General features: G+C 57.7%; 1 protein-coding gene and 1 long non-coding RNA gene across 5 annotated transcripts; one reads left to right on the top strand and one right to left on the bottom strand.

Moving 5' to 3' along the window:
• The first annotated feature begins 39 nt into the window (after positions 1–39).
• Positions 40–8,659, top strand: LOC131274402 (uncharacterized). Of its 3 annotated transcripts, none has more exons than XR_009181667.2 (4): positions 40–265; positions 552–811; positions 1,541–2,713; positions 8,473–8,659. It is a non-coding gene; the product is annotated as an uncharacterized lncRNA (long non-coding RNA). The 3 variants fall into 3 exon arrangements; XR_009181668.2 differs by having other exon boundaries at positions 40–811; positions 1,541–1,854; positions 2,229–2,713; XR_009181666.2 differs by having other exon boundaries at positions 40–811.
• Positions 4,944–26,383, bottom strand: TTYH1 (tweety family member 1). Of its 2 annotated transcripts, XM_058280821.2 has the most exons (14): positions 26,165–26,383; positions 23,305–23,483; positions 20,605–20,716; positions 19,701–19,921; positions 16,853–16,948; positions 15,571–15,643; positions 15,240–15,315; positions 14,961–15,016; positions 14,709–14,801; positions 14,274–14,366; positions 9,735–9,877; positions 9,589–9,634; positions 9,284–9,365; positions 4,944–8,475 (listed from the first exon to the last, which is right to left on the bottom strand). In XM_058280821.2, the coding sequence occupies exons 1-13, from the start codon at positions 26,288–26,290 to the stop codon at positions 9,327–9,329; spliced, it is 1,353 nt and encodes a 450-aa protein (XP_058136804.1). In that variant the 5' UTR covers positions 26,291–26,383; the 3' UTR covers positions 4,944–8,475; positions 9,284–9,326. The 2 variants fall into 2 exon arrangements, with proteins under 2 accessions (XP_058136804.1, XP_058136803.1); XM_058280820.2 differs by lacking the exon at positions 4,944–8,475 and having other exon boundaries at positions 8,628–9,365.
• Between the last annotated feature and the right edge of the window lie 519 nt (positions 26,384–26,902).

Here is a 26,902-nt window from a genome sequence, read left to right as displayed (position 1 = left end):
AGGCCTTGCCCCGCCTCCCTTGTCCCTGCCCGGCCTATTGGTGCCGCGAGCCAAATTTGAGCCCGCCTCCCGCCTACACGCGTTAAGCGCTGGAGGGTTGCCGGCCAACAGAAAGAGAGGGCGGGGACGGTGGCTCCGGAGGGACATGGCGCGCCTGGCCTGGGTCTTTGACGTGCCGCGCTTCCGGGCTTCCTTGTTTGGGTCCCTTGCTGAGGCCTAGTTCCTTGAGCGTTGGTTGTAATGTGGGAGTCCCTGGGAGAGAAAGGTAGAGGCTACGAAGGAATCAGGAGCCGCCGCCCCCCGAGCTGGCGCACTTGGGGGAGGAAGGCAGAAGCCGAGCGTGGCTTGGGTAGGGGACCTGGCGTGAGGAGGGGTCTACAGAACTGGGCATGGCTTGTCAGCTCGAGGACCTGGCCCTTGGGTAGTGGATCCCTTCTCAGAGGCCCGCGCCAAGCCCCCTACCCTCACGGCTCCTCCACTTCCTCTTTTTTTTTTTGCTATTGCTGAACCAGGAGTTATATAATAACGTATTTCTGATGATAATTTTTAAGCCAGAGTTCCTGAACTGACTGTGCCTGGCGTCCTGGATTATAAAAATGAGGATAACAATAGTACCTCGGGGTTTTTGTAAAGATAAACGAGACGGTCGCTACCTATCATCACTGTATAAGTAACAGCTGTGTTTTTTAAAAAATGACCGTCATTTAACTTCATGGTCAACTAATTTTTCTCAACGCGTCATGGACATACTGTCAGGTCCACAAATAAGAGATTTATTTCGTTCTCTTTCATGGCTTGCTAATATTCCATAGTAAGTAAGCACTTGTTTATCGATTCGTTTACCAAGTATGTATTAAATGCCTAGCATGTGTCAGACACTTCTAGGTGTTGAGATGTTGAGATCGTGGGTGTGAACAAGAGGGAGGGGAATCCTGCCTTCCTGGACCTTGTATTCTAGTGGGGGAAACAGACAATACACAAATAATGTATATGTGGAATATGTAGTATGTAGATGGTAGGGACTCTGGGACTTAGGAGTGAGAGCAGGGGTTACAGCTTTAGAGGGGAGGTCTGAGCAGGGTTGTGTAGGAGGAGAGGGAGAGCCCTGTGACTGGCAGAGGAAGAGCTTTCCAGGCCAAGGCCGGCAATGGCCTGAGGCAGGAGCCTGCCCCCTGTGTCTGAGCAGCTGCCCAGAGTCCATGGGCAGAGATGAGCTAGGACAGAAAAGGTCTTGCCCGACTCAAAAACCGGCCGCAGGCTCAGGTCTTCCTGCTCTTGAAGATATTCTGACAGCCTCCTCTTCAGAGAAGAGCCACCCAGAGGCTGTGCCTTCTGAGGTACAGCCCTCAGGGCCTCATGCCTGGGGTCACGAGAGGAGGAGCCCACACAACGCTAAGTGAGGGGTGGGAGCAGTAACCACCGCTGATCCAGAAGGATCTGCCAGGACGGGCCACCCTTGGTCATAGGCATGGGCTGTGCATTAGCATGTGGGGTTTTTGTGGTTTTTATTGTTCATTGTTTACTTTTCTTGCCCTTCCAGACCTGACCTCTGTCATCCTCTGCCCCTCTCTGTGTCCTGGAGGCTGACCTATGAACTGCACTGTGACCCGGCAGGGGGTGGCCCTGATAAACCCATCCCCCTGGCCAGGCTGCGGAAGCGGCTGTGTGCCTCTCCCTGTGTGGCCGCCCACCCCAAGGCCTCCACTTTCTCCGGGGACTGGAGTTTTGACAGCATTGCCTGCCCCAGGTGGACGTGGCTCCCTGCAGTGACCGGTGCTGTGTGTCCCTCGTCCCTAGTTGGTCCCCTTACCCTGCCCTTATCTCTGTGGAGTCCTTCCTCTAGACACCTTGCAGGTAACTCTTCGAGCGTGTCAGGACCCTGGCTGAGCGCTCATCAGTTCAGATCAGGGACAGTGGGTGGCCGCACACTTTTCCAGAGGTGGTTTCCTGCCCTTTTTTTTTTTTTTTTAACAATTGTGGTAGATGGGTATCATCTCATTAGTGTTAGCATGGTAGATATTTGTATTTTCTTAAAAATGAACTTTTTGTTTTATTTTAGATTTAGAGTTAGTTAATTTAGTTAGATTTCCAGAAAAATTGCAGATACTAGATAGAGTTCCTGTGTAGCCTATGTCCACTTTCCCCTAATGTTATCATCTTATGTAACTGTCATACATTTTTCAAAACTGAGAAACCAAAATTGCTGTATTATTATTTTTAAACTCCAGATTTTACTTGGGTTTCACAACCTTTCCCACTAATGCTTCTTTATGTGCTGGTGCCCCAGTCAAGACCACACTGCATTTCGCATCTCTGTGTTGGAAGTGTGTTTCCTGTTGGGACTGAACACCTGTGCCTCGTCAGTGTGTGACTGTTCAGGTGGTGAGATGTAAATACCCCATCTTCCCTTTTCCCTCTTTTCTCTGCTTTTTTTTTCTCTTTTTTTTCTTTCTTTTCTGCCTTCTTTTGATATGGGCTTTTTTTTTGATACTGGGGCCAGGGAGTGAACCCTGCTCAACCATGGAGTCACATCAGCTCCCCTGAGTTGGTTTTTCCATTTGTTTGCTTGTCATTTGTGTTTTTGTTTTTAGGAGACACCAGGGGCCAAACCCAGGACCTCCCGTGTGGGAAGTGGGCACTCAGTTGCTGGAGTCACATCGGCTGCCCTAGCATTTTTTATGATAGCAGTCTATCTCCTTTCCTGGCTTACCAGGTACAGCTCTTATTTTAATGATGGTTATAAGGTTGCCAGTGTCCATCTTTGACTCAGCTGCTGACCTTCTTACGTTATGAGAGCATTTCCACAGGGCACCTCCATTTCTCCACTGCCAGCCTTTGTGCTCTTGTCATATGTTTCACTTTTGTGTGTGTTGTAAACCCCACATCACGTGGTAATTTTTGTTGAAATACTCAGTTATCTTTGCAAATGTGTTTGGACCAGAGGTTTTTTTTTTTGTTGTTTTTTTTTTTGAGAAGAATGGAGGCACAAAGGATGATACTTTACATTTTAAATTTAGGTTCTATTTAAGCTTAATGTTAATTCCATACCACCTCTCAGTAAGAAAAACACAAATTCTGTATCTGTGGCTCCTGTTAGTTCAAATTAGCTTTGACTTATAGGTACTGCCCAAAAGTGGGTGAGGGAGCACAGAGGGGCAGGAGGGGGTGGAGGGGCAGGGGAGAGGGAAGGAGAAGAAACAAAGGACCAAACACACCTGCAGGCTTGTCAGAGCACCTTCAGCACTCGCCTCCACATGGGGAGAGGAGAGCGGGGAGAGGTGTTGAACTGCTCCCTCACCCTGCTCTTCAGCAGCTTTGCAGTGGAGTTTGAAACACTTTCTACAGCAAAACCATTACAATAAACTCCACAGACGACCTTTAGCCACCTCAAGCAAACAATCAAATGGGAACATCAGTATAAAATTTGATTTAAACATTTACAAGAAGGAAAATCATTGTCATGTATGCCTCTGTGATGTGGTTAACCTCTCTCACTCAGACACTTGCCTTACTTCCGTGGCTGATGGCTTCTGAATGTTTCCATTTTTAGTGGTGATCCTGCTTGTTAGGCTCCAGAGACAATACATGATGCCAAAAAAGCCTCTGTGTTGTCCTGTCGGTGTCGTTGATTCCCACCAATGATGCACAAGGTTCCTATTTCTCCACTCTTAATTATCTTTCAGGAAGACTTAAGTAAGAAAAAGATCTTTTTTCCCTTTCTGATGCTATTCATTGTGTAGATCCACTTTCCAATGTGGTTTCATTTTCTTCTATCTGTTGGACTTCTTTAACATTCCTTCTGATGACAAATTCTTTCAGCTTTTATCTAACTGGAAAAGTCTTTATTTCATCTTTGTTTTTGAATGATATTTTCACTGGGTGTAGAATTGTGTAGAATTGCAGGTTGACCAGTACTTTAAAACCCTTGATCCACCGTCTTCCAACTTGCATTGTTTCCAGGGAAAAATCTGTCATCATTCTTAACCTTTTTCTGTAGTAATGTGTCTCCCTGTGGCTTTGGTGCATAAGATTTTCTCCTTATCATTGTGTATTGTTCATGCAAAATACCAGAAATTGGTTGGTTTTTATACAGGGTATTTATTTGGGGTAGGAGCTTATAGATGCCAGTCCATAAAGCATAAGTTACTTCCCTTACCAAAGTCTACTTCCATGTGTTGGAGCAAGATGGCTGCCGACATCTGCCAGGGTTCGGGCTTCCTGGGTTCCTCTCTTCCCAGGTCTTGCTTCTCTCTGGGCTCAGGGCTCCTTTTTTCCCAGGCCTGCCTTCTTTCCAGGCTCAGGATTCCTCTCTTCTGTGGGGCTTGCTTCTCTTTCCTCTGTGTGCTTCCTTCTTGGGACTCCAGCTTAAGACTTCAGCATCAAACTCCAACATCAAATCTCCAACTTTAAAAAATCCCCAACTCTGTCCTTTGCCATGTCTTTTATCTGTGAGTCCCTACCCACCAAGGGGTGGAGACTCAACACCCTACTGGCACCAGAGGTTTACATGATTACTTAATCAAGTAAACCTCTAAATCCAATATAATCTAATATGCCCAGAGGAAAAGACCAGTTAATAAACGTAATTCAATATTTCTTTTTGGAATTCATCAATAATATCAAACTGCTACACGTTGGTACTGGGCAATTTGATTATGCTGTGCCTTGGTATACTTTCCTTCATGTTTCTTATGCTTGGTATTTTTCGAGCTTCTTGGATCCATGAGTGTTTTTCATCAAATTTGAAAAATTCAGGTCTATTCAAATATTTTCGAATATTTTTTTCTGTTCCCTGCATAGGAATCACTTACTAACATCGGCTCTTTTTGTTCATTTGTTTTCTTTCTGTGTTTCATGTTGAATAGTTTCTATTGCTGTGTCTTCAAGTTCATGAATCTTTTTTTCCTGCAATGTCTAATCTGTCATAAATTCTACCCAGCATGTTTTTAATAAAATATATTTTTTTATTAGAGAAGTTGTGAGCTTACGAAAGAATCATGCATAATGTGCAGAATTCCAATATATCACCCCTCCACAATTTTGTGGAATGTTACAGATTATGAGAGAACATGATCAGACTATCACTAACTATGGTCCATAGTGTAGACTTGGTATGTTTTTTCCTTATACCCCTATTAACGTATTAGTATTGTACATTTGTTACAGTTCATGAAAGAATGCTGTCATATTTGTACTGGTAACCACAGTCCATCTTACACCACGTTTCACTGTGTTATGCAGTCCCATGCCTTGTAAAGTCTATTCAAAGTGTGTACTCAGAGGCTCTCGTTTTCATCACAGAGTTATGCAGTCATTGTCCCAGTAAACCTTTGAATGTTTTCCTCAGTCCAAAAGAAAAAAATCCCATGGCCCCTGTATTGGTCAGGGTTCTCTAGGGCAACAGAACCAAGAGGAGATCTCTGTAAATAGTATGAGATTTTATAAAATTCTCTTACATGACCATGGGGATGCACAAGTCCAAATTCTGCAGGGCAGGCTGTAAGCCAGGGACTGATGAAGGTCCTCGTTGAATTCCCCCAGGAGACTCTGGCTATCTGAAGTAGGGGTGGGGATTCTCTCCCTGAATGCTGAAATCACTTCTTTTAAAGCCTTCAACTGATTGGATGATATGTCACTCAGTGCTGACGGCAAACTCCTCAGTTGATTGTAGATGTAACCAACCATCTACGCAGTCAACCAACTGATGATTCAAGTCCATGAAATGCCCTTGTATTACAATTAGCCCAGTGCTTGCTTAACCAGTCAACTGGGCACCATTACCTGGCTGAGTGGACACATTAGCCTCACCATCATACCTCCCCATTTTTGACCTTAGCATTGATATATAAATAGTACCTTCTCTGACATTGATGCAAGAATATTACAATGTTGCTGTTACCTATAGTGCATAAGCTACATTAATTGTATTTTTCCTATGCATAACCATATTCTTACTGCCTTGTAATAGTGATTAACATTTGTTCTAGTTCATTAAAGAACATTCGTGTATTTTTACTGTTAACCGCAGTCCTTATCCATCCCCAGGTTCACCGTGCTATTCAGTCCCTAGATTATTCTCTGGCCTTCTTTCAATCAACATTTACACCCCTAGACTACCCCTTTTAACTACTACCCCATTTAAACCCACGATCCCATTTATAAACCAGCCATGTAAGTGACACAGTGGAGGGAAGTGGGTAGGGTCATTGGTTCCCAGCCAGTGTTTTTTACCTTAGTCACTGGAGTTTTCATCTCTTAGAAGTTTGATTTGTTTTTTTAAATCCTCAAACACACTAACTTTTTCAACACGTGGAGTACAGTTGTAATTATTGTTTTAATGTTCTTCTCTACTAATTCCCACAACTGTCAGTTCTGAGGTGGTTTTAATTGTTTTTTACCCTCATGTGTCAGATTTTCCTGCTTTTTTTGCATCCTGGCAATCTCTACCTTTTTGGGTCCTGGTTATTTATTCCCATGACTATTCTTGAGCTTTGTTCTGGGGTGCCATCACGTTACTTGAAAATAGTTGGATCCTTTTAGATCTTACCCTAAAGACCTGCACTGCCCTGGCCCTGCCTTATGCATCTTTAAGAGCAGGACTTCGGCTAGAACTGGTTATTTCCCACAGCTAACATAAAGCCCTTCTGCGTGCCCTCCCCAGGCCTTGCGGTCTGGCAGGCAGGATCAGGCATTTTCCCCTGCCCTGTCCCCTCTGATTGTTTCATGTGGCTCTTGCCAGCCTTGGGCAGTTGCTTTACATGTATGCTAACCTGGTCGCTGTTAGACATTCGGGGGGCCTCCAGAGCTCCATCTTCCTGGCACTCCCTCTGGCACGCTGTCCTGTGTGTCCCAGCTGCCTCAGCCTCCCGACTCCCGGCTTCTTCCCGTCACTCGTCACTCGTGGAGCCCGCCAGCTCTGCCTCAGTCCCCCTCCCTGTGGGTGGCCTGGCAGCGCGCCAGGCGGCAGTCTGTGGTGTAGAGCTCACCTTGGCTTCCATTTCCCATTGTACTCCTCATGTCTAGAGCCTCGAAAACCATCATTTCATGTATTTTGTCCAGTTTTTTGACTGCTTCGGGCAGGAGAGAAAAGATGTTACTGCTAAACAGAAGTGGCACACGCGTAGAGTGTGTGTTTTGGGGCTCGGGCCTCTTCCACATTCAGGAAAGCCACGCAGTGCACACTCCAGCGGGGCCCCACACAGCACTTTGACAGAGGCCCCTGAACATTTCTGCAGGGATCTCTGCCTTCTCAGAGCTCCTTGGCTCTTGGGGTTGCAGTTGCGGGGCTGGGGGGCCATTTCCTGATGCCTGTTTAGAAGGTGGAACTAACAAGACCAGACAGGCCAGGTGACCTGACCGTGCCATCCAAGAGAGCAAGAGGCAGGCCTGGGGTGTCCACCAAAGCAAGGCCTTCAGCTGTAGTCTCCTGCACCTGTCACCCTGCTGCCACGTGTCTGTCAAACGCAGCTCAGCGTCTCCTCTTTCAGGTTTCCCCCTAGAACGCCAAACCCAGGCAAGAGCTGCTGCCTTCCAGAAAGCCCTGCTGTGCAAGGATTGGCCGGGCTCTTTTTATGGACCTTTCAGTTGCTTTCCAAGTTCATCGGATGGGAATGTGGCTGTAGCAAATAGCCCTTAACGGAATTCTTAGACACCTGTGCTTTACTTTCTGCAAATAGATTCCCCAAAATAGGATTGCCAGGCTGAAGGCTAAGTATGGTTTCAATTAAACCCCCTACTCCCAGATTCTAGCTCATCAGGGTGGTTGTGGTTGGTGCCCTGGCAGCCACTTGTGGGTACCTTTTGCCCCACATTCTCCCCAGCACTAGGGTGCTTTGTCATTTTCGATAACAGGTGGTGGAAAATAATCTCCGTTTGTTTCAACCAGCATATTCGTTATTAAAGAGCTCATACATTTGTTTATTAGCACTGAGATTTCCACTTCATTGAAATGTTCGTGTCATTTGCTCACTTTTCAATTGGGATGGTTTGTCTTTTCCTCATCAATTTATGGAGGCTTTGTAGAGCAGAGAATGTATAAGAATAATATGCCTTTGCCACTTGTGTTAGAACTCAGTTTGCCTCTTGACCTTCTTTGTGATGTTTTTCTCCTTTCACAATTGGCCAGAAGCTATCTTTTCCTTTCTGGCTTTAGGGAATCTTGCTCAAAGTTGTCCTTCCTTCCGAAGGCATCCAATATGCAGATATGCTGCTATTTCTCTGGAAATATTTCTGTCCCCTTATTTTATACATTGAGATTTTTAACCCATCTTCCTCCTACTTAGAATGTTTTCTTCCAGATGGCGAGCCAATTATGTCAGTGCTGATTCTAAACCAAACGGCCCTTTTCTCGCTGACTTGAAATCCGTCTTGTTATATATATTTATATATGCACTTAGATCTATTTCTAGGCTGTCTGTTCTGTTCCAAGGAGGTCTGCCTCCTCCTGTGTCAGGACATGTATTTTACTTTCAGAATCTGGAGGAAAAAAGATACACTCTTAAGAGAAGCACAGTCCCTTTTTGGACAGGAGCAGAAGTTCCTGGGGAAAGGCCGAGGGCAGAGGGACCTTGCCCAGCCCCGACAAAGACGCTGAGCGCCAACCAGGAGAAGGAAGGAGGACCCAGCGCTTGTAAAATAAAGTCTTCCCTTTTATTTCAAATCAACCCATTGCCAAGTTAGTGCCACAAGTTCAGACCAGGGGGCCTGAGCCCACTGGTGTGTGGGGAGGGGCGATTCGTGCCTCCCTCCTCCAGTTCAGGCCCTTCAAGGAGGGGGCTGGCAGCCAGGGACAAGGGGTGCCGGGCTGCCGTCGGCCCCTCCCCAGCCAGCCCAGGCCCCTGGCCTCCCCCACGCCCTCAGCATCCTCCCAGGGCCAAGGACGGCTGCAGGGAGCAGGGCAGCGAGGCAGTCGTGTCTGGGGCGTCCGTGGCCGGGGGTGTTAGTGGTGAGAGCCCAGGCGGGCCGGGTTAGTGGGGTCTTCTCCAGCAGGGAGTCCAGAGGAGGGGACGGGACGCAGCCCCCAAGGGCGTCATGGGGCCCGGCAGGCAGCGCTGGGGGCACACGCCTCCTGCCCTCCGACCCCCGGAACTCTCGGCAGTGAAACGGGGGCCCCGACCCTACTGTGAAGGGCGGTCAGAGGACGAACCTGAGGAGCCATTTGTGGGTGGGGGTGCTGGGGGCTCCTCAGGGTCCCCTCCCCCTTCTGTGACTGTGCTGTTGGAGTTTGGGAAAGGAGGGTGGAGGCCAGGATTTGGGTGCTGGGGGTGTCCTTCTGGAAGCTCACCGAAGGGGGGGGGGCGGACTCCAGCCTGGCAGGGAGGAGGGGCTCAGATAGACGACTGCCACTGCACGAAGCGCTTGGATTCCTGTGCGGGTGATGTGGGGCGAGAAGGGCACTGCAGAGAAGCCTGGTTCTGTCTGCCTCCTCCCCTGCCAAAAGCTACCTGGCCCCCAGCCCTCCTCCCTCAGCAGGAGTCCAGGCCCCCAGCCCCTCCTCCCTCAGACCAGGAGCCCAGGCCTCCAGCCCTCCTCCCTCAGACCCAGTGGTCTAGGCCCAGCCTCCTCCCTCAGACCAGGATACCAGGATACCTGAGGGTTGAAAGGGTCGTCATCGTCGGTGTCGTCGTAGTCGTCACTGGGGTGTGAGGGCGGGATGGCAGAGAAACAGGCCGGGGTCCATCAGGAGGCTGCCCCCTCAACCCCACGGGCCCGCCCCCTCCCGTCCCGCTCCTGACCTGGGCGGGAAGAGGGCCCAGGCGCGGGGCAGGCTGCAGAGGGCAGCGGCCAGGGCCCCGGCAGACAGGAGGGAGAAGAGCAGCAGGAAGAGCAGGCCCTCCAGGGCGTCCTCGCACAGGCCGCGCAGGGCTGCGCCGTAGTCCTGGGGGGGTGGGGGTGGGGGGAGTCAGCAGGCAGCGTGCCCACCCCGTGTGTGGGAGTCGCCTGCTCTGGCGGCCTCCTCTCGGGCCTCCTGAGAGCAGACCCTGCCCGGCAGCCCCTCACCACCTGGCCTCCGGTGGAGCCCAGCACCTCCTCCAGCCCCACGCCCACCCAGCACCTGACAACTGCCCTGGCCGCACCCCACCCCCAGCGCCACGGAGCCCCTCGCCCTCTGCCCACAATCCACGCTGACTCCTGAGGGCCCTGCCACGCGCCGGCCTGCCTTGGTCGCTCTTTCTCCCTCCCGGGACCGCCATGGATTGACTGAATGCACGGTCAGGCCCTAAGGCCTGGTCCTGTGGAGGCGAAGCCAGGAGGGAATAAGACCTCTGAGGATGTTACTAGTTCAAATGAGGCCAGAGTGGACTGGGGTGGCCCGAATCCGAGATGACTGGTGGCCTAAGAAACGGGGCTTTGGACGCAGTAAGAGGCAGACGCAGCCGAGTGACAGAGATGGGGTTCTGGATTTCCTGCAAACCATGGTTAGAGCTACGGAGTTCAGAAGCATGGCTCAGTTCACAGCTTGATTTCCAGACTTCTGCCCTCCAGACAATGCATTCCTGCTGTGTAAGCCAGCAAGTCTGGGCTGCTTGGTTACAGCGCCCAGATGCTTTGTTTCAGTGAGTGGGGATACTTCTCACAGCGGTGCCGGTGAGTGGGGATACTTCTCACAGCGGTGCCGGGAAGCTCAGACTGGAGAGCGTCGAGCGGCAACCCCGGCCTGGCCATGATGCTGGCTGCACTCCCAAGCTGGGACAACCGCAGTGTCTCCAGGCATGCCAGATGTCCACTGGGGGTAAAGCCAGTGGCTTAGGCCCCCACAAACAATTCACACCCCTTAAGTGTTCGCATTTGTGTCCATCACCCCCGGAATCGGCAGAGCTGCCACTGACCCAGCGCTCAGCAGGAATTTAATGAGTGCCCACTCTTTCCCCAGTGCCAGGGACACGTTAGTCCACCAGCCTGAGAAGGTCCTGGCTCCCTCGGGAGTCAGGAAACAAGCAAACGAATTTACTGGTGGTTTTAGACGGCGAACACTAACGAGGCAGTGCTGGGGCAGGCTGCGCGAGACTGGATGGTTCTCGACGGCAGAGCCTGGGCCAACTAGAAAGCACGGGCGGAGGTGACTCCAGGCCAGTGGGGTGCACCTGCATGGGCCCAGGTGGGAAGCAGCAGGTTTGCCCGAGATGTGGGAGGGGGCCTGCAGGGCGCACGAGGAAGAGGGTGCAAGGGGCTGCTCAGGGCGAGGGGCGGGAAGCCACTGCGGGGTCTGAAGCGGAGGCAGGACTTGGCCCGGTCCTGTGTGCAAAGGGTGACGGGCTGACGGCGTGATGGTGTGGGAGCAGGAAGAGGCTCCGGCCGCCATCGAGCAGAGGTGGACCTGGGCCGCAGGGGTCCAGATCAGCCTTGCAGGATGTGATGGGGTGAACCGTGTCCCCCAAAAGACACCCCAAAAGTTCCACCCTCCAGTCCTGTGGGTGTGAACTTAGGTGGAATTAGGGTCTTTGTTCGGTTACGAGGAGGCCTGTGGATGCGGGTGGGCTGATCCCACAGGGCAGGTGCACCGAGGGACGCCCACAGGAGCGAGGCTGAGCTGTGCCGCCCCCCCCCCCCCCCCCCCGGGCCGGAGCACACTGCTGCTCCTGTTGTGGAAGCCCCTCGTCAGTGCTCTTTGTTACAGCAGCCCCGGCAAACCAAGAAGAGGAAGGGCCGGCAGAACTCGCTGGTAGAACGGTTGTGGGAGATGGCAACAGAGAACAAAGAGGATATTTTTCTGGCTCGAGCACTGAGGTGTGGGGTGCTTGTTTCTGAGTAAGTGAGACCTGGGAGAGAGGCTTGCCGGGGAAATGACTGTAGCAGATACTCGCCTAATGTCCTTCCGTCCTCACAGCAGCCCTGCTGTGCAGAGGTGGAAAGAAGTTGAAGCACAGAGAGGGCAGGCAACTAACTCAGAGTCTCATAGCCTGGGAGGGGCAGAGCTGGGGTTGCAGTCTAAGTCTGTTAGGCTCCAGGGCCCACCCTCCTTCCACCTCATCCCTGATGCCCTGTCCTGATTTTAGTATGTAGGGACCCGGAGGCCCAGACACGGGAAACTGAGGCCCAGGGTCACATAGTGCATAGGTGGAGGCAGAGATTCTGACTCAGCTCCTCCCTTCCTCCTCTCACGAAGGAGTCTTGGGTCCTGGATTCCAACCCAGGCTGCCTGGACCATAGAGAAGTGTCTGGGCCTCAGTTTACCCATCTGTAAAATACCAGGGCAGCCTTGGAGGACCCCCATGCCTTTCCCAGTTCTGCTTTTCAGTACTTCTGATTTAGTGCCCACTCCAAGGCCAGCTTTAGAAATTTGGGGGCCATGGGAGCCATGGAGGGGATTTGAGCAGGTGAAAGACAAGCACAGACCCATGCTGTGGTACAGATGGATCTATTGGACAGTGTTGCCAGATAAAACACAGGACTCCCATTTAAATCTGAATTTCAGATACATAACAAACACTTTTTAGTGTAAGTATGTTTCCAGCTCTGATGGTTAATGCCATGTGTCAACTTGCCCAGGTTGTGGTGTCCAGTTTTTCAGTCAAGCCCTGGCCTGCCTGTTACTGGGAGGGTATTTCCTGGGTGGGATCAGCATCTACAGTTAGTTGACTGCATCTACAAGCAACAGGGGAGACCAGAGTGGGCAATCGCCTCACTCACTCAGCTGGAGGTCTCGAAGGCAGAACTGAGGGCTTCAGAGGTCCGAATGAAGAATTCTTGCCTCAAACTCACCATTGGCTCTTGCTGGAATTTCCAGCCAGCCAGTTTTCCCTCAGGAATCCAGACTAAGGACTTCAGTCAGTGCCACCTTCATCGGAGTTTCCAGTTCTGATAAGGAACTGCCCTACAGAGTTGAGACTTGCCAGCCCCTATGGTCTCACAAGGCAGTTCCTTATTATACCTACAGCTGTGTCTGTATCTGTACATCATCTATACCATCTCTGTCTGTCTGTCTCTATCTTCTTGGTTTTGCTTTTATGGTGAACCCTGACTGATCACCAATCCTGCACAGGACATACCTACAGTAAAAAATTTCTTTTTGTCATTTGCTAAATCTGACGACTCCACTCTAGGGCCCACGGGGAGGACAGCAGGGAAGAAAGAGCGGGTCAGGCAGGAGGCAGGTGCTGCAGGGAGAGGCCAGGCCTGGGCTGCCAGGGGCTGCTGGGGGCTGAGCATGGAGGGGCCCAGGAGGGGGGGACAAGACCGACGGCTGCCTGGCTGTGGGGCGGGAGGAGGGAGAGGTGCAGACCACCCTCTGTGAGCTCCCTGTGCATGTGGGGGTGCCAGGTGGCTACGGGGTGGGGTGCACTCTGGAGAGGGTGCTCCTGCCTTAACTAGGACAGTGAGTGAGAGGTGACAGGGTGCGGGGCTCAGACCCCTACCTGGGGTGGAACCCGGCCCGCGCTGCAGCTTGCGGGCTGGCTGTGAGGCCTCAGCAAGGCACCTGTCTCGTGGCCCCTGGTTGTCTGAGCCTCTCCAATGGGATAAGAATACTTCCCTTATCCTAGCATGGTTGTGAGGATTCCGTGAGTCGTCCCATGGAAAACCCAGCCGAGCCCAGTGCACAGTAAGCCCTGTACGGGTACGAGGTACTGTGAGGAGACTTGGGACAGGGACAGCCGCAGCCAGACCTCTATTTCAGAACGACCCCCTTCTCTTTTAGAAAGATGACTTTCTTTCCAGTCTTCACAACCGTGCAGTAAGGGAGGTATCTCGTCTGCATCATTTTGCAGGTGGCGGAAACTGCATTTCAGAGACGCTCACCTGCCCACGGCCACACAGCTGTGGCCCAGGCGAAACCAGAGGGATGCGGGGCGCTTTCTCCCTGGGTGCCCCTCTCCCTCTGCCAGGGCGTCCACCGCGCCTACTAGGAAAGAGCTTTACAGGTAGGCGCGCCTCCTGCAATCCCAGTTTATACGCGAGCGACCTGGGCACGGGGAAGTTAAGTGCCGTGCCCTGGGTCAGGAGCTGGGACTGGAACCAGGCTCTCTGGCTCCCGAATTCCCTGAGCAGTCTCTGGGAGGGAGGGAGGGAGGAAATTAGATGGTAGTTAGGTAGATAGATACATGATAGACATATAGAGGTGGAAGAGGACTGATAGATGAGAGGTAAGTAATTGGTGACAGAGGATTGCTAGATGATCAGTTAGATGAGAGATGATAGACAGACAGATGGGTTTCTCGTGGGCAGTGGGAGGCCTGGAGGGGCTCCACGGGTGGAAGGTTGCCCAGGGAGCTGAGACCCTCCTTCGGCCTCATAGAGGCCCCGTGGGGGGAAATTTGGGGAGGGGGCGGGCTCACCTTGTGCAGGCCGCGGCAGTGCAGCAGCGCCACCAACTGGTGAAAGTTTCCCTCTGTCACGTTCAGCGTCTCCTCCAAGGACGACAGGGGCTTCTGCGGGGGGGAAGGGAGGCTGGATCCCACCCGCCCAGCCGCCGCCCCGCCCCTTCCCGCCGGCCCCGCCCCTGAAGCCGCCCCGCCCTCCGCCGTCGGCCCCGCCCCTGAAGCCGCCCCGCCCTCAGCCGCGGCCCCGCCCCGCCCCCTGCCGCCGGCCCCGCCCTCTGCCGCCTCCACGCCCTCTCCCGTCGTCCCCGCCCTCCGCCGTCGGCCCCGCCCCCGCAGCCGCCCCGCCCTCCGCCGTCGGCCCCGCCCCCGCAGCCGCCCCGCCCTCCGCCGTCGGCCCCGCCCCCGCAGCCGCCCCGCCCTCCGCCGTCGGCCCCGCCCCCCGCCGCCGACCTGCGCGGAAGGGAACTGAGGGGCCGCCTCTCTCTCCAGTCCCTGCAGCTGCGAGTGGATGTTGGTCAGAGCTCGCTGGGACAGAGTCAGCCTCTGGGGGGAGACACGGAGGGCAGCCCGGAAGCCCGCGCCCTCAGCCCCCTCGCCTCCCCCAGGCCCCTGAAGTCCAGACTCCGGGCCCCTCCCTCCTCCCTGCGGGAGACCGAGTCCCTGGTCCCCTCGACGCCCCTTGCCCTCGCCCCCAGCCCTAACCTGTTGAAAGGGGCTGGAGACGGCCTGGTTGCAGAGGAAATAATAGTTCAGGATGTCTGGAGCAGGAGGGGAGAGGGAGGCGGTCGTGAGCCGGGGCCCCAGACCTCTGGGGGAGGGGTGCAGGGGCCTGACTCTCCGCCCTGGATGCCCCGAAGGCCCTTCAAGCCCCTTAATCTGACCCCCTGTCCAACCTGCCAGAATGGGAGGCCCAGAGCTCTTGGGGTGCAGCTCCCCCTCCCCACCCCAGGTACGACTGGGCACAGAGGCCCGAGGAATCACCTGGGCTGAGCCCCGTTTCCTCTTGGGTCAGGTTCAGGATGTAGGTGTCGGGGTTGGAGCAGAAGTCGCTGAGACCCTGAGTGTTGGGGAGGGGGCACACGACGGCCTCAGAAGACCAACCGCCCCCTTCTGGACCCCCACAGTCAGAGGTCCTTGGGGCCCAGTCCCCCAGCCCAGGACCCAGGAAACCAGCCCCAGACCTGACGTTCTCTCCCTCAGGACCTGTGACCCCGAGCCCGCACCCTTCCTGTGGGGTTAGGGCACTGCACCCCACCCCGGGAGAGCCCAGGGCAGCCCACCCCAGGGAGTCCCCGGCTGCCCCAGCACTCACCACGGCCGCGGCCGCCTCCAGGCCCATGGAGCCCCAGCTCAGGACAAGAACCAGGAGGCTCATGACCGTCATCCTGCAGTGGGGGCGAGGGGGGCTCTGGGTTCCTAACCCCTCCCCCTCTCCCCTCCCCACCCCCAGCCTCAGGAGCCCCGGGGATCAGAATTAGGGACAGAGAACTTGGGGAGATGGGGATATGCACTGGCAGGTGCTGACGTCAAACTGAACATCTGGAGCGAACCCAGGAGGGCTGGGAGGTGGAGGGAGAGGGCAGCAGAGCCAGCGAGAAGGGCCCTGGTTCCCAGCCCTGCTCTGTCCCTGCCTCGCCTGGGGCCTGGGCCTCAGTTTCCTCAGCAGCCCCACATGCCCCCAGCACTACTGGATCAAGGCCACACCCGAAGTGGGTCAGCCCCAGCTCCACGCAGTTCCAGGACCGAAAGGGACCTCCTGGTTTGTCAGGGGTGGGGGGTTAGCATTGGTGCGGTGGTCAGCAAGGGAGGAGACCACCCAGCCCTGCTCGCATCCCCCGGCCAAGCCCAAGCCTCTGGCTGGCCTGACTGAGGCGGCAGAGGCTCCCACCTGAGATGTGGGCACGAGCCCAGCCCCCGCCGCCCTCCCCAGGCGCAGGGAGGGGTCAAGGGGTCTTGGGACTGTGCCAGGCTGGTCGGTCAAGGCCCGGCCTCGAGCCTGCCAGCCGTGTGGCCTTGAGCTCCAGGCACCCCCTCTGTTAAGTGGCGATAACAAAAGCGCCTTCCCCCAAGGGCCAGCATGAGGGCCCGCGAGGTGCAGGGTGAAAACTGGCCCCTGAAAAGAGCATCTGGTTGTGAAAGAGCTGCTGGGAAGAGCGTGAGTCTGTGCCTCCACCACGCCTCCCAGAGGCGAGCAGCCTTGACCTCCGGGGCTGTTAACGTGGGCAGAGTTCAGCACACGCAGGACGCTCCTCTGTCCCCGCTGTTACTGTTTTCCTATCACTCCAGCCACTCGCCCCTTGTCTTTGCCTGCTTCCAGGGCCACGCCCCTCCCCGTCCTGGGCCCAGCCCCAGCACCGCGCCTGCACAGACCAGAACTCCACCGAGACTCGTGGAACAAATGAATCGGATCGGTGTGGCAGCAGGACAGACCGTATGAGAGCTGGGTGCTGGGAGCTGGGAGCTGGGTGCCGGCCTGGCTATGCTCGCACCACGGCCGGTGGCGTGAAGCCCCACCCGCGCTTGGTCCAGGCTCCTGGGATCTTCTCCTGAAATGTGCAGATGGGGAGAGGCTGGGCACGGCCGCCCGCACTTACACCATCACCAGCCACTTGCTCTGCTTCGCCAGGCCCAGGAGGGTGAAGAGGTAGACCAGCAGCTCCAGCAGCAGGAGCAGCACGTAGGCCAGCCACCTGGGGGGACAGGAGGGCCGAACCTGAGGACCGGCCTCGGCTCCTCCCAGCTCGAGCCATAGCCCCACACCGGGGTGAAACGGGGTCGGCTTGGGGGCCGGGGCCCCTGGCGGCGCATGCCGACTGCACCACACACAAGCTCGGTGGCCGTGGACAAGTGGCTCCCTGAGCCCCAGCCCCTGCACCCGGAGATATCTACTTGCTGGAGGCAGTGGGGCCCGTGGTGGGTTGAACCGTGCACCCTGGTTCCGATGTGCTCTTGGTCTCCTCCCACTGTAACTCTTCAAGCTGTGACGCTGTGGCCCCACCGAGTCGGGTGTGCTTGAACCCCATTACTAGAGTCCTTTACGATCAAAGTCAGATGGCGGGAGAATCCCCATGGAGCAGCCAGAAGCCGCTCTAGGTGCGAGAGGAGAGGACGCATCAAGTGTGTGGCTGTGCGGTGGAAGAGCCGGGGGACCCCAGGATTGCCGGCAGCCAGAAGATACTGGCCCAGGGGAGGCAGCCTCAACAAATTCCTGTTTTTAAGCCACCCCACTGCATGGTATTTGTTTTAGCAGTGGGGAAACCAAACCAAGGGTCATTATCACACAATTAGGGGATGGAGGCAGCGACTGCCGAGTTCTAGACCCTGCCCCTGCACTCACTAACTGTAACCCTGGGCCAGCGAGTTTACCTCCTGTGCCTCGGTTTCCTCACCTGTAGTGCAGGGAGAACAATAGTACCTACTTCAAAGGACGGTTGGGAGGCTACTGAGGGAATTCACATCAAGTAGCTAGAAGAGTGCCAAGCCCGCAGGTCTATTAAGACAGCAGTGAGGGGAAGTAAAAAGCCATGGGCTCATTAAGAATGCACTAATAATTAACCACGATTGGAGAGGAGGATGAGGCGAGGCCACCACGCGTTCCAAATGCTCAGCACCACATGCCTTTGCAGAGTGGCCGGGGAAGCTCCGGCCCGCCTCCTGCCCACCAGCCCTGCAGGGGCTCACCCTGCCCACCTGTCCTGGAACAACTGAGCACCAGGCTTTCCCGGGGAAGGCGAAGCTGGCTGAGTGAACTAACACTCCTCCGAGGTGTGCGGGGGCTCTGACCCCCAGGCCTGGGCTTCAGCGTCCCCACTGCCAGCTCCTGCAGGGTCCTTCTGCAGCCACCTGCACCGTCCTGGAGTTCCTCCCTCAGGGGCGGTGGCCGCTCCTGCTCTATGCGGCCCTGAGTTCCTACAGTACAACTCTCCTGGAAACGGGCCTCCTTTATGGTGGGATTACCAAGCGCCAGGCACCTTCCTGTTCGTGTACCCAGAAAATATTTCCAGCGACCCTTCCCCCTGACCTGGAAGGGAGCAGGCACCCAGAGCGCGTGGCCCCTGCGCTGGGTCCCCAGCAGATTCTGCTGCTGCGATGCCCTGCAGGTGTGGCCCGTGCGGCTCTGCTGGGCCAGAGCGCCCAGCCTTTAAGCAAACCCTACCCTAGGCGTCGCGGTGAGGGCGTTCTGTAGATGCCGCGGTTACTCTGCAGCCAGGTGACTTTCAGCCAAGGAGGCGACTGCTCAGTCGAAGGCCTTGCGCGCACGGGCCGGGGGTTCCCAGAGAAGGCGTTCTGCCTCAAGAGTGCAGCATGCACCTGCCCGCCTGCCGTGCAGATTTCAGCCTCGCCAGCCAGGGCGGGAGCCGGTTCCTTAAGATAAATCTCCTAACTTATGTTAAATACATTATAGCCTGTCCCCAGCGGGGCCTTTGGAGCACAGACTCAGGCCTGGGTCTCCCTACCTCTGCCCCATGCCCAAGGCAGGGCCCCAGCGGGGCAGGATGGACGGAAATAAGTAACCACTGGTGAGCGAGGCAACGCCTCTGCGAAATCGCGCTGCTCCTCCAGCCTCTCCAGATGTCTGCCTGCCTGTTCCCTCATGTCCTGCAGGTATTTAGAGCTCAAAGGTCACCTGCTCCGTGTGGCCCTCCCTGACCCCCACTTCAAATCGCCCCCCCCCAGGCTGTGTCCCTTCCTGCCTTATTTTCTCCAAAGCCCTTGGGGCCGCCTCACGGACCATGTGTTCCTCTAGTGCCTGCGTTTCTTGTTGGTGCACCTCCTAGAAAGCGCAGGGATTGCTGCCTCCTTGGTGGCTCCGTCCACGAGCCCCTGTGCAGCCCCTGCTCGCTGTGGACTGGTCACTCGCCGGCGGATCTCACCCTCAGCAACCCCCCGAGGGAGGCGCTACCACCATTCCCTGCTCCACAGATGTGCACAGAGACGGAAGGCACCTCGTCAGGCTCACGCGGCTCGAAAGTGGCCGGGTCCCCCTCATTCGTAACCACGTGGCAGGAGGTCGGTCCCCCCACAAGGTGCTAAGTCCGTACCTGTCGCGCGTGTCAGGCGGATGGGTGAGCGAGTGGTGAACAAAATGCGCTAGACAGGAGTGAGGTGAAGAGTGAACCGATGAACCAGTCAAGGAATGAATGACTGCGTGGATGAATGAGTGAGGTGGTAATTGAGGACCCGAGGGAGCGATGGGGAAATGAACGTGGGAGAGAACAGGCACGGGGTCTCCTCTGTCTACCACGGGCCTGGGGGATCGTTCTCCACCGAGGGGCCTGTCCTGTGGTGGAGGGGTGCTGAGCGGTGCCCTGGCCTCTGCCACCAGTGCCGGTCGCTCTCCCTGCCCTCGGTCTCAACCGCCAGCTGTGTCCCCAGACCCCGCCCGTGTCCCCTGGGCCAGGTTGAGAAGCCCACGTGCAGAGGACGGAAGGGGCCACTCACCTGTACTCCTCCACAAAGGACACCTCCTCGGCCACCTGCAGGGGGCTCAGGGGCACGCCCCGCCAGAAGGCCAGGCCCTGGAACTGCTGGGCCACCGCCTCTGCCTGCCTGCGCGCCCCCCGGGCCGCGGCCACCAGCTCCACGCGCTGCGCCAGCACCTCCTCCAGCGTGGTCAGCTCCGCCCTCACCGCCTCGCCCAGCCTCTCCACCGTCTCAGACACCTGGGGGAGCGGAGGGTCTGAGCACATGGAGGGGGTCCCCCGGGAGCCAGGGGTACGGGAAAGGGCTGCGGGGCAAGGGAAGAGCAGGTGTCCTGAGCAATGTGGGGTCTGGGCCTCTGAGGATCCAGGGCCAGGAGGGTCTGGGGGGCTCTGAGGACAGGATCATGGAGTTCTGCGGCCTTGGATGTCTCTGGGGGGGCTGCAGCTTGAGTCCTCGGCAGAGATCGCGAGTGAGTGTGGGGTCCTCTCTCTGAAACCTGCATCTGCTTTCCTGAGTCTGTGGTCTCAAGTTTGGGTTCCAAGCTCCAAGGTCTGCAACTGGATATGGAATCTAAGGTCTGAGTTTGGAATTCTGGGGCAGGGGTCAGGGTTGAAACTTCATGTCTGGCCCTGGCTGGGAGTCCCAAGTCCCAGATCTGGGTTAAGCTTCTGAGGGTCCCAGCCTGGGGTCACTGATTGGCCGATGGGGTCAGAGGTCAGGTGTGCAGTGTCAAGTCCGCAAGTCTGAACTTCAGCTTCTTGGGTCTGGGGTCCTAAGTTTCAGGTTGGGGTTCTTGGCTCTGAGTTTGGGTCCCGTTTCCCTGGGAGGGGACCTGGCCTGTACTTGAGTGTGTAGGGTCCCAGGTCCCCGCGTGGGGCATCAGCCCTGGCGTGGGGCTGGGGTCCAGCCCTTGGCCCCTCACCAGGTGGTCAGTGGCGCTGAGTGTGTGGTTGGCGTGCAGCAGGGCAGAGCTGAGCTGGGACACCCCGTCACTGGTCTCGCTGTTGCCATAGAAACCGATGCCAATGCCTGCACTGAGAGGAGGAGGGAGGGGAAGTCTCAACCGGTCCCGGGACCCTGGGGGCCACCGCCCCCCACCCCCACCCCATTGGTTCAGTCCGTCGTGGGAAAGGAGCCTCTCTGCCCGGCCCCCACGGTTGCCTAGGAAACAGGAAGGCCTTCCTCCCCCGGCTGGAGCGACGTCATTGTGATGCTAATGGAGGGTGGAGAGGCAGAGGGGAGGGAGCCCCCAGATTTAACTCGCACCTCACCCGAGTGGAAGCTGGGTCACACCCAGCCTCTGGAGGGGCTCCTCTCCCAGGGAATGACTGACCCACGCTCACCCCTCTGTCCTTTCCCAAACGTCCTCAGACTGCCGCACCCGCCCCTTCAGAGCCCAGGAGACCCCGTCCCTGCCTCGGGGGGGGGGGGGGTCTCATAAGGGTGCAGGTCCCCAGCTGCCTGCCATCTCCAGGGGATATGGGGCCTGTCGCCCCCAGCCTCCCCCACCCCTGGGACCCAAGCGTCCAGCCAGCTGGGAGGGAGCCAGGGAACGGAGGGGGGGCGGAGGATGGGCAAGACGCCCGCGCCCCCACCCCACCCCAGCCAGCACACAGAGCTCCTTTGTGGGGCCTGAATGGGGCCCCGTTCCGCCACCGGTGTGTCCCGGGGTGGAGGGGGCTTGAGAGCTGACCAGGAGGAGGGAGGGGGCTGCCCTCCCAGTTCCCAGCCCCAGGCACTGCAGAACCCCGGGGCGGGGGGCCCGGGGGCCCCCACCCACCCTCTCCTGCCTTCGGATCTGACACCAATCCCCGGCGCCAGTCCCATTGTTGCGAGCCCCACAGAGCTGCTCTTGTTCCCAGGCTGTGGGGGGCTGGGACAGAGTCGCTCCCCCACTGGCCTTTGTCCACCCCCACTCTTTGTCCAAGAGGAGGCGGCTTGGATCTGGGACACCCAGCTCCCCCGACCCACCCCCAAACACACACACTGCTTCTCCCCGCAGTGGGGGGGGGGGGAAGCCTGGGGGCCCAGGCTTCTCAGCCACTCGCTGGCTGCTTGGGGTGGGGGTCAGGCCTTTGACCCCCCAGTTTGTGGGAAGGACAGCTCTGTGGGAGCTGGTGGGTGCTGCTGGGGAGGGGGTTATGCTCAGAGCCATTTCCTGCTAAGTGACCAGTCCTCCCACTGTGCCCTTCTCTCTCCTCTGGGAGTGTCAAGGATTTTGGTTGGTGGGGGAGTAAGACTAACTTGGGTCTGAACCTCCACTCTGCCACCTTAGCCACAGGGCCTTGAGAAGTCCCCTTTCCTCCCCGAGCTTTCTTCTTTCCAAAAATGGGCATGACAACCTAGAATCCAGCAGGGTTGTTGTAAGAAGGGCGTGGGTGCTGAGCACATGCCCTTGGACTTGTTCACTCATTGTCTTCTGTCTAGAGTATTAGCCCCATAAAGTCAGGGACCTGCCTGGCTTGTTCAGGGTCTCCTGGCACATAGTCGGTCCTCAACAGATAGTTGAATGGATGGGTGGGTCGATGGGTGGGTGGGTGGGTGAATGGATGGATGGGTGGGTGGGTGGATGGATGGATTAGATGGGTGGGTGGGTGGATGGGTGGATGGATGGGTGGGTGAGTGGATGGGTGGATGGATGAGTTAGATGGGTGGGTGGGTGGATGGATGGGTGGATGAGTTAGATGGGTGGGTGGGTGGATGAGTTAGATGGGTGGGTGGATGGATGGGTGGATGAATGAGTGGATGGGTGGGTGAATGGATGGGTGGATGGGTGGATGGATGAGTTAGATGGGTGGGTGGGTGGATGGATGGGTGGATGAGTTAGATGGGTGGGTGGGTGGATGAGTTAGATGGGTGGGTGGATGGATGGGTGGATGAATGAGTGGATGGGTGGGTGAATGGATGGGTGGATGGGTGGATGGGTGGATGGGTGGAGGATAGATGGATGGATGGGTGGATGGATGGGTGGGTGAGTGGATGGGTGGATGGGATGAGTTAGATGGATGGGTGGATGGATGGGTGGATGAATGGGTGGAAGGATGGATTGTTTGGATGGGTGGATGGGTAGATGGGTATATGGGTGGGTGGGTAGATGGGTGGATGGATGGGTGCATGGGTGGATGGATGAATGAATGGGTGGATGGATGAATGGGTTGTTTGGATGGGTGCATGGGTGGATGAATGGATGGATGGATGGGTGGGTGGATGGATGGGTGCATGGGTGGATGGATGGGTGGATGGATGGGTGCATGGGTGGGTGGGTGGATGGATGGGTGCATGGGTGGGTGGGTGGATGGATGGATTCATGGGTGGGTGGGTGGATGGCACCGCTAGTTAGCATTTACTGAGCATGACTGAGAGGCAGGCACGCAGCACTACCTCGGTTCATCTCCCTGTACTGTGTGGTGGGCGTTACCTTCATGTCCATTTTACAGGATGAGGACACTGAGGCTCCCCAGAGATTGCCTTGCTCCCTGAGCTGCTCAGCGATAGTCACTCACCCCTTGGTGTCTCCCTCCGTGGGACACCCCCGGCTGGGAGGACAGGATGCTTTCTCTAGGCATCTCCTCCATCCTGTCCTCTCCCTCCCAGGCCCCCACCCGCCCTGGGGCCCCATTACCAGCCGACGAGAAGGGCAGCCACACAGCTCCAGGTGACACAGCCTGCGCCAGGCTGGGGGCTCTTGGTCCCGGGGGGCTCGGGGGGCCGGCAGCAGCAGAAGCGGATGAGGTAGATGGCGATGAAAACGAGGCTGAGGCCCAGGCCCAGGCCTGCCAAGGCCACCACCAGCAGCAGGGCCTGGGGGAGGGGTGACATCAGGCCTCGAGGGCGCCCGCGCTGTACGCCGAGCTCCCTCCCTGTAGGCCTGCGGGGTCTGGGGCTGGGGTCGCAGAGTGGAGAAGGGAGGAATCCCTGGAGATGAGGGATCAATCCCAACTTTTCAGGAACCCCGCCCCTCTGGAGCCGGCAGCTGGGGCTCCAGACGGAGCTTTCCCCTAGGAGGTTCAAGCCTTGGGTCCCAGTTCTGCTCTGCTCTTCATTGTTGCGTGACCTTTGGCAGGGGACTAAGCCTCTCTGAGCCTCGGTGCAATGGGGCTGTTGGGCCAGAGCATCTCTAAGGACCTGCCACTCCTCCAGAGCTGCAGGGATGGGGGTGGGTGGGCGTGTCTGTTCCCAGAGGTGTGTGCGAGGTGGGGATGGCAGGCTTATCCTTCCCTCCTCGGCTCGCCCTCCCCGCCCACTGCTCCCTCGGTCCCCTGCTGCTGAGCTCCGCCCGCCCACCGCAGCTGTGAGTCTGTTACCAGGGGATGCACGGGGGGTGGGCGACGGCCGCTGTGTGTGCACACGCAGGAATCAGAGATGGAGATGGGAGAATGAGGACAGAGAGGAAGACACAGGAGAAAGACAAGCACAAGACCGAGGTGAAGGCAGAGACAGAGGGGCAGAAGACGGCCCTGGAGAGTCAGGAACGCAGAGGACAGAGTCAGAGCGACGGAAACAGAGGAGAGCAGGGACTTCAGCAGAGAGCCAGGCAGAGGAAGGCTGGGGGGCGGGGATGGCGGGGAAACCGCACCCGTGGTGGGTGAGCCTGCAGGAGAGCAGGGCTTTCCCTTGGCGCCGTGCCTGCTGCACTCTTGGTGAGGCTGAAGGGAGGGGTCCCCTGAGACCGCAGCGGCCTCTGGGCTTGCCCAGACCAGGGAGCCCGCCTTCACCCCACAGTGGAGTGGGTGCGCACACCTGTGCGTGAGGGCAGGAGCGTGCAGAGCCCTCCTGTTCGTGCGAGCGGACCCTTGAGCTTGGAGTGTGTCTCCCATGAGGCGGCCCACCTCAGCGTGTGCGTGTGTCTGTGGGTGCACCCATGGGGGGGAGTGCACCCAGGGGCGTTCGTGCATTTCTGGCCCCAGTTCATGAGTCCGTGAGTGGTCTCCAATGGTGTAGTGTGTGTGTCAGAGCGTGTGTGTGAGTGTCTGGGCGTGTATCAGAGTGAGTCTGCATGACTGTGCGTGAGTGTGAAAGCATGTCTGTATGTCAGTGTGAATGAGCGCGTGAGCGTATGGGTGTGTCAGAGTGTGTGTGGGTGTGTGTCCACGCCAGGCTAAGTGTGTGGTCCACTGTCTCCACCGTGCGGAAACGCTCGCGGGGCTGCGTGACTGTTCGCGTGCGCCCGTGCGGGGACTCCGCCCGTGGACGGGGGCGTGTGAACGTCACGGGCGTGCGCAGGCGGGCCTCTGGTGGGCGCCGGGCCGCGGGACCGCGCGCGCGTCCCGCGCCACGAGGCTGGTGTGTGGCTATTGGTGAGGGAAGGGCGCTGAGCGGGTGCGAGCCTGAGCCTGCACCGGTTGTGTAACCGCGAGGGAACCGCGGGCGCTGGGCGTGAGGCCGTGGGGGGGGGGGCAGGACGGTCGTTTGGCGGAGGAGGTGGATCGCGGGGCGCGGGGGCGTGGAGTGGGCGGGAGGGGCCGCTCGCAGCTGTGCCAGCCGTGACCCAAATAGCTCAGAGGAGAGCGCACGTTCCCTCCCCGCTTTCCTGGGACCCTCCCCTCCCTCTACACTCGTGGATCCCCGGCCCGCTTTCCCGGGGGCTCCCCGGGACAGAGCCAAGCAGTGTCGACCCTGCGGGCTGTGGGCCCAGGACCCGGCCCGGCGCCCCATCGGGGCGCCCGCCCCCCACCCCCGTTCCCAGCTCAGCCAAGCCGTTCTGCTCATTAATCTCAAAGTCAAAGACTTGAATTAAACCGGGTCAGCGGACAGTTCTCTCGCCCCACTGGAACTGACCCAGGCTGGGCCCCTTCCCCAGGGACCCGGGCTCCTGCCCGGTTCCCACACCAGCCCCGCCCTCCAGAATCCCTCTCTGCCGTCCCCGGCCCCCGGAGCCCGCCGTGGTCTTGGCCCGCCACCCTCTCCGGCGCTCTGACCACTCTGTCGTGGGACAGGCTGGAGCTTTCCCTTCCAGCACCTCCACCGCATTCTCCCGGCCCCCTCCCCGATAACCCCCGCCTGAGGCTCCCAACCCCTTCCCAGAACCAGGGCGTCCCCGGCCTTTCTTTTCTCCACCGTTCTCACGTCCTCGTTCCTGCCTCCCACCCTAACTGGGACAAATTTAACCTGCCCTGGTTCTAGGGTGTGTGGGGTCATCGTTTAGGAGGCTGGAGACCTACCCCCCACGAAGACCTGCAGGCGAGCTTCCCGGGGAGGCCCCCTCTCTCTCAGAGGTCCGGGAACCCAGGGACCCCAGTTCCCTGCCTCTCCAAGGACTCGGGTTGCAGGCCCCAGGCCGCTCTCATTTAGGGAGCTAGGGGTCCGCTCCCAGCGCCCGTCCCGGGGGACTCTCCGGCTGCCCCGCTCCTTCAATACCCCAAAGTCCCGGCCGGGCCCCCATGCCCGGGGAACGCAGGAACCCGTGACCCAGCCTTCTCCCTCGGGACCCAGCGGCTCTGGTCCCCCAGCCCCGGCCCCCTGGCCCCCGCGCCCGGCCCCACCTGCTGGTATTCCTGCTCTTGGGGCGCGAAGCCGCTGGGCACCGGGCGGAGCTGGAAGTCGGCGCGGGGCAGCTGGTGGAGGAGATGCACCCAAGCCGAGGGCCGGTAGCCCGGGGGCGCCCCCATGGCCCCCGGGGGAGGCGGCAGCGGGGCCGGCGCCGGGGCTGCGGGAGCCTCTGGAGTCGAGCGGGGTCTGGCGGGGCTCGGGGGAGCCTGAGCGGGGGGGAGGGAGGGGGTGGGGGGCGGAGATTTGGGGGGAGGTGCGGGGAGGCGCGGGCCGGGCGGGGCCGGTGCTGCCCCTGGCGGCGGCGGGAGGGACTGCGGGCGCAGGAGCCTGGTCCCCAGCCCTCCTTCCTCCCGCTGCAGGCGCCGCCCTCTCCGCGCTGCTCCCACCTGCGGCCCGGGCAGGTACTGTGCTGCGCCGGGTGGGACCCCGACCACACGACTGCAGAGCGACGTGAAGGCAGCGGTCTTCTCTGTCCTATAAACGGCCCCTCATTCTCGATAGCACCGCAAGAAATGATGCTGCTCTATCGTTTTGGAGACCCTCCCAATCCCGGTCAACCTCGTTAGTATTGCGCAGCATTTTACACATCAAAATCACCTGTAAAGGACACCTCCATCTGGGTACAAGCCCCCTTCCCCAGCCTGTAGAGGGACACAACTTCTACACACAAACCTTCCTATCTATATAGACCCTTCCAGAATATATAACCCCCCCACCCCTGTATCCACGGT

This window comes from Dasypus novemcinctus, chromosome 18 (genome assembly GCF_030445035.2).
Source record: "Dasypus novemcinctus isolate mDasNov1 chromosome 18, mDasNov1.1.hap2, whole genome shotgun sequence".
In the NCBI taxonomy this organism is placed as follows: Eukaryota; Metazoa; Chordata; class Mammalia; order Cingulata; family Dasypodidae; genus Dasypus; species Dasypus novemcinctus.
Note: the sequence above shows the minus strand (reverse complement) of the source record. Positions and strands in the feature narration are given on the sequence as shown.

Coding starts and splice junctions, on each gene's coding strand:
- TTYH1 (XM_058280821.2), bottom strand. CDS start 26,290: ATGGGGGCGCCCCCGGGCTACCGGCCCTCGGCTTGGGTGCATCTCCTC. Junction 19,922..20,604: donor TCAGCGCCACTGACCACCTG/GTGAGGGGCCAA, acceptor CCGCTCCCCCAG/GTGTCTGAGACGGTGGAGAG. Junction 15,017..15,239: donor GGAAACGGGGCTCAGCCCAG/GTGATTCCTCGG, acceptor CTCCTGCTCCAG/ACATCCTGAACTATTATTTC.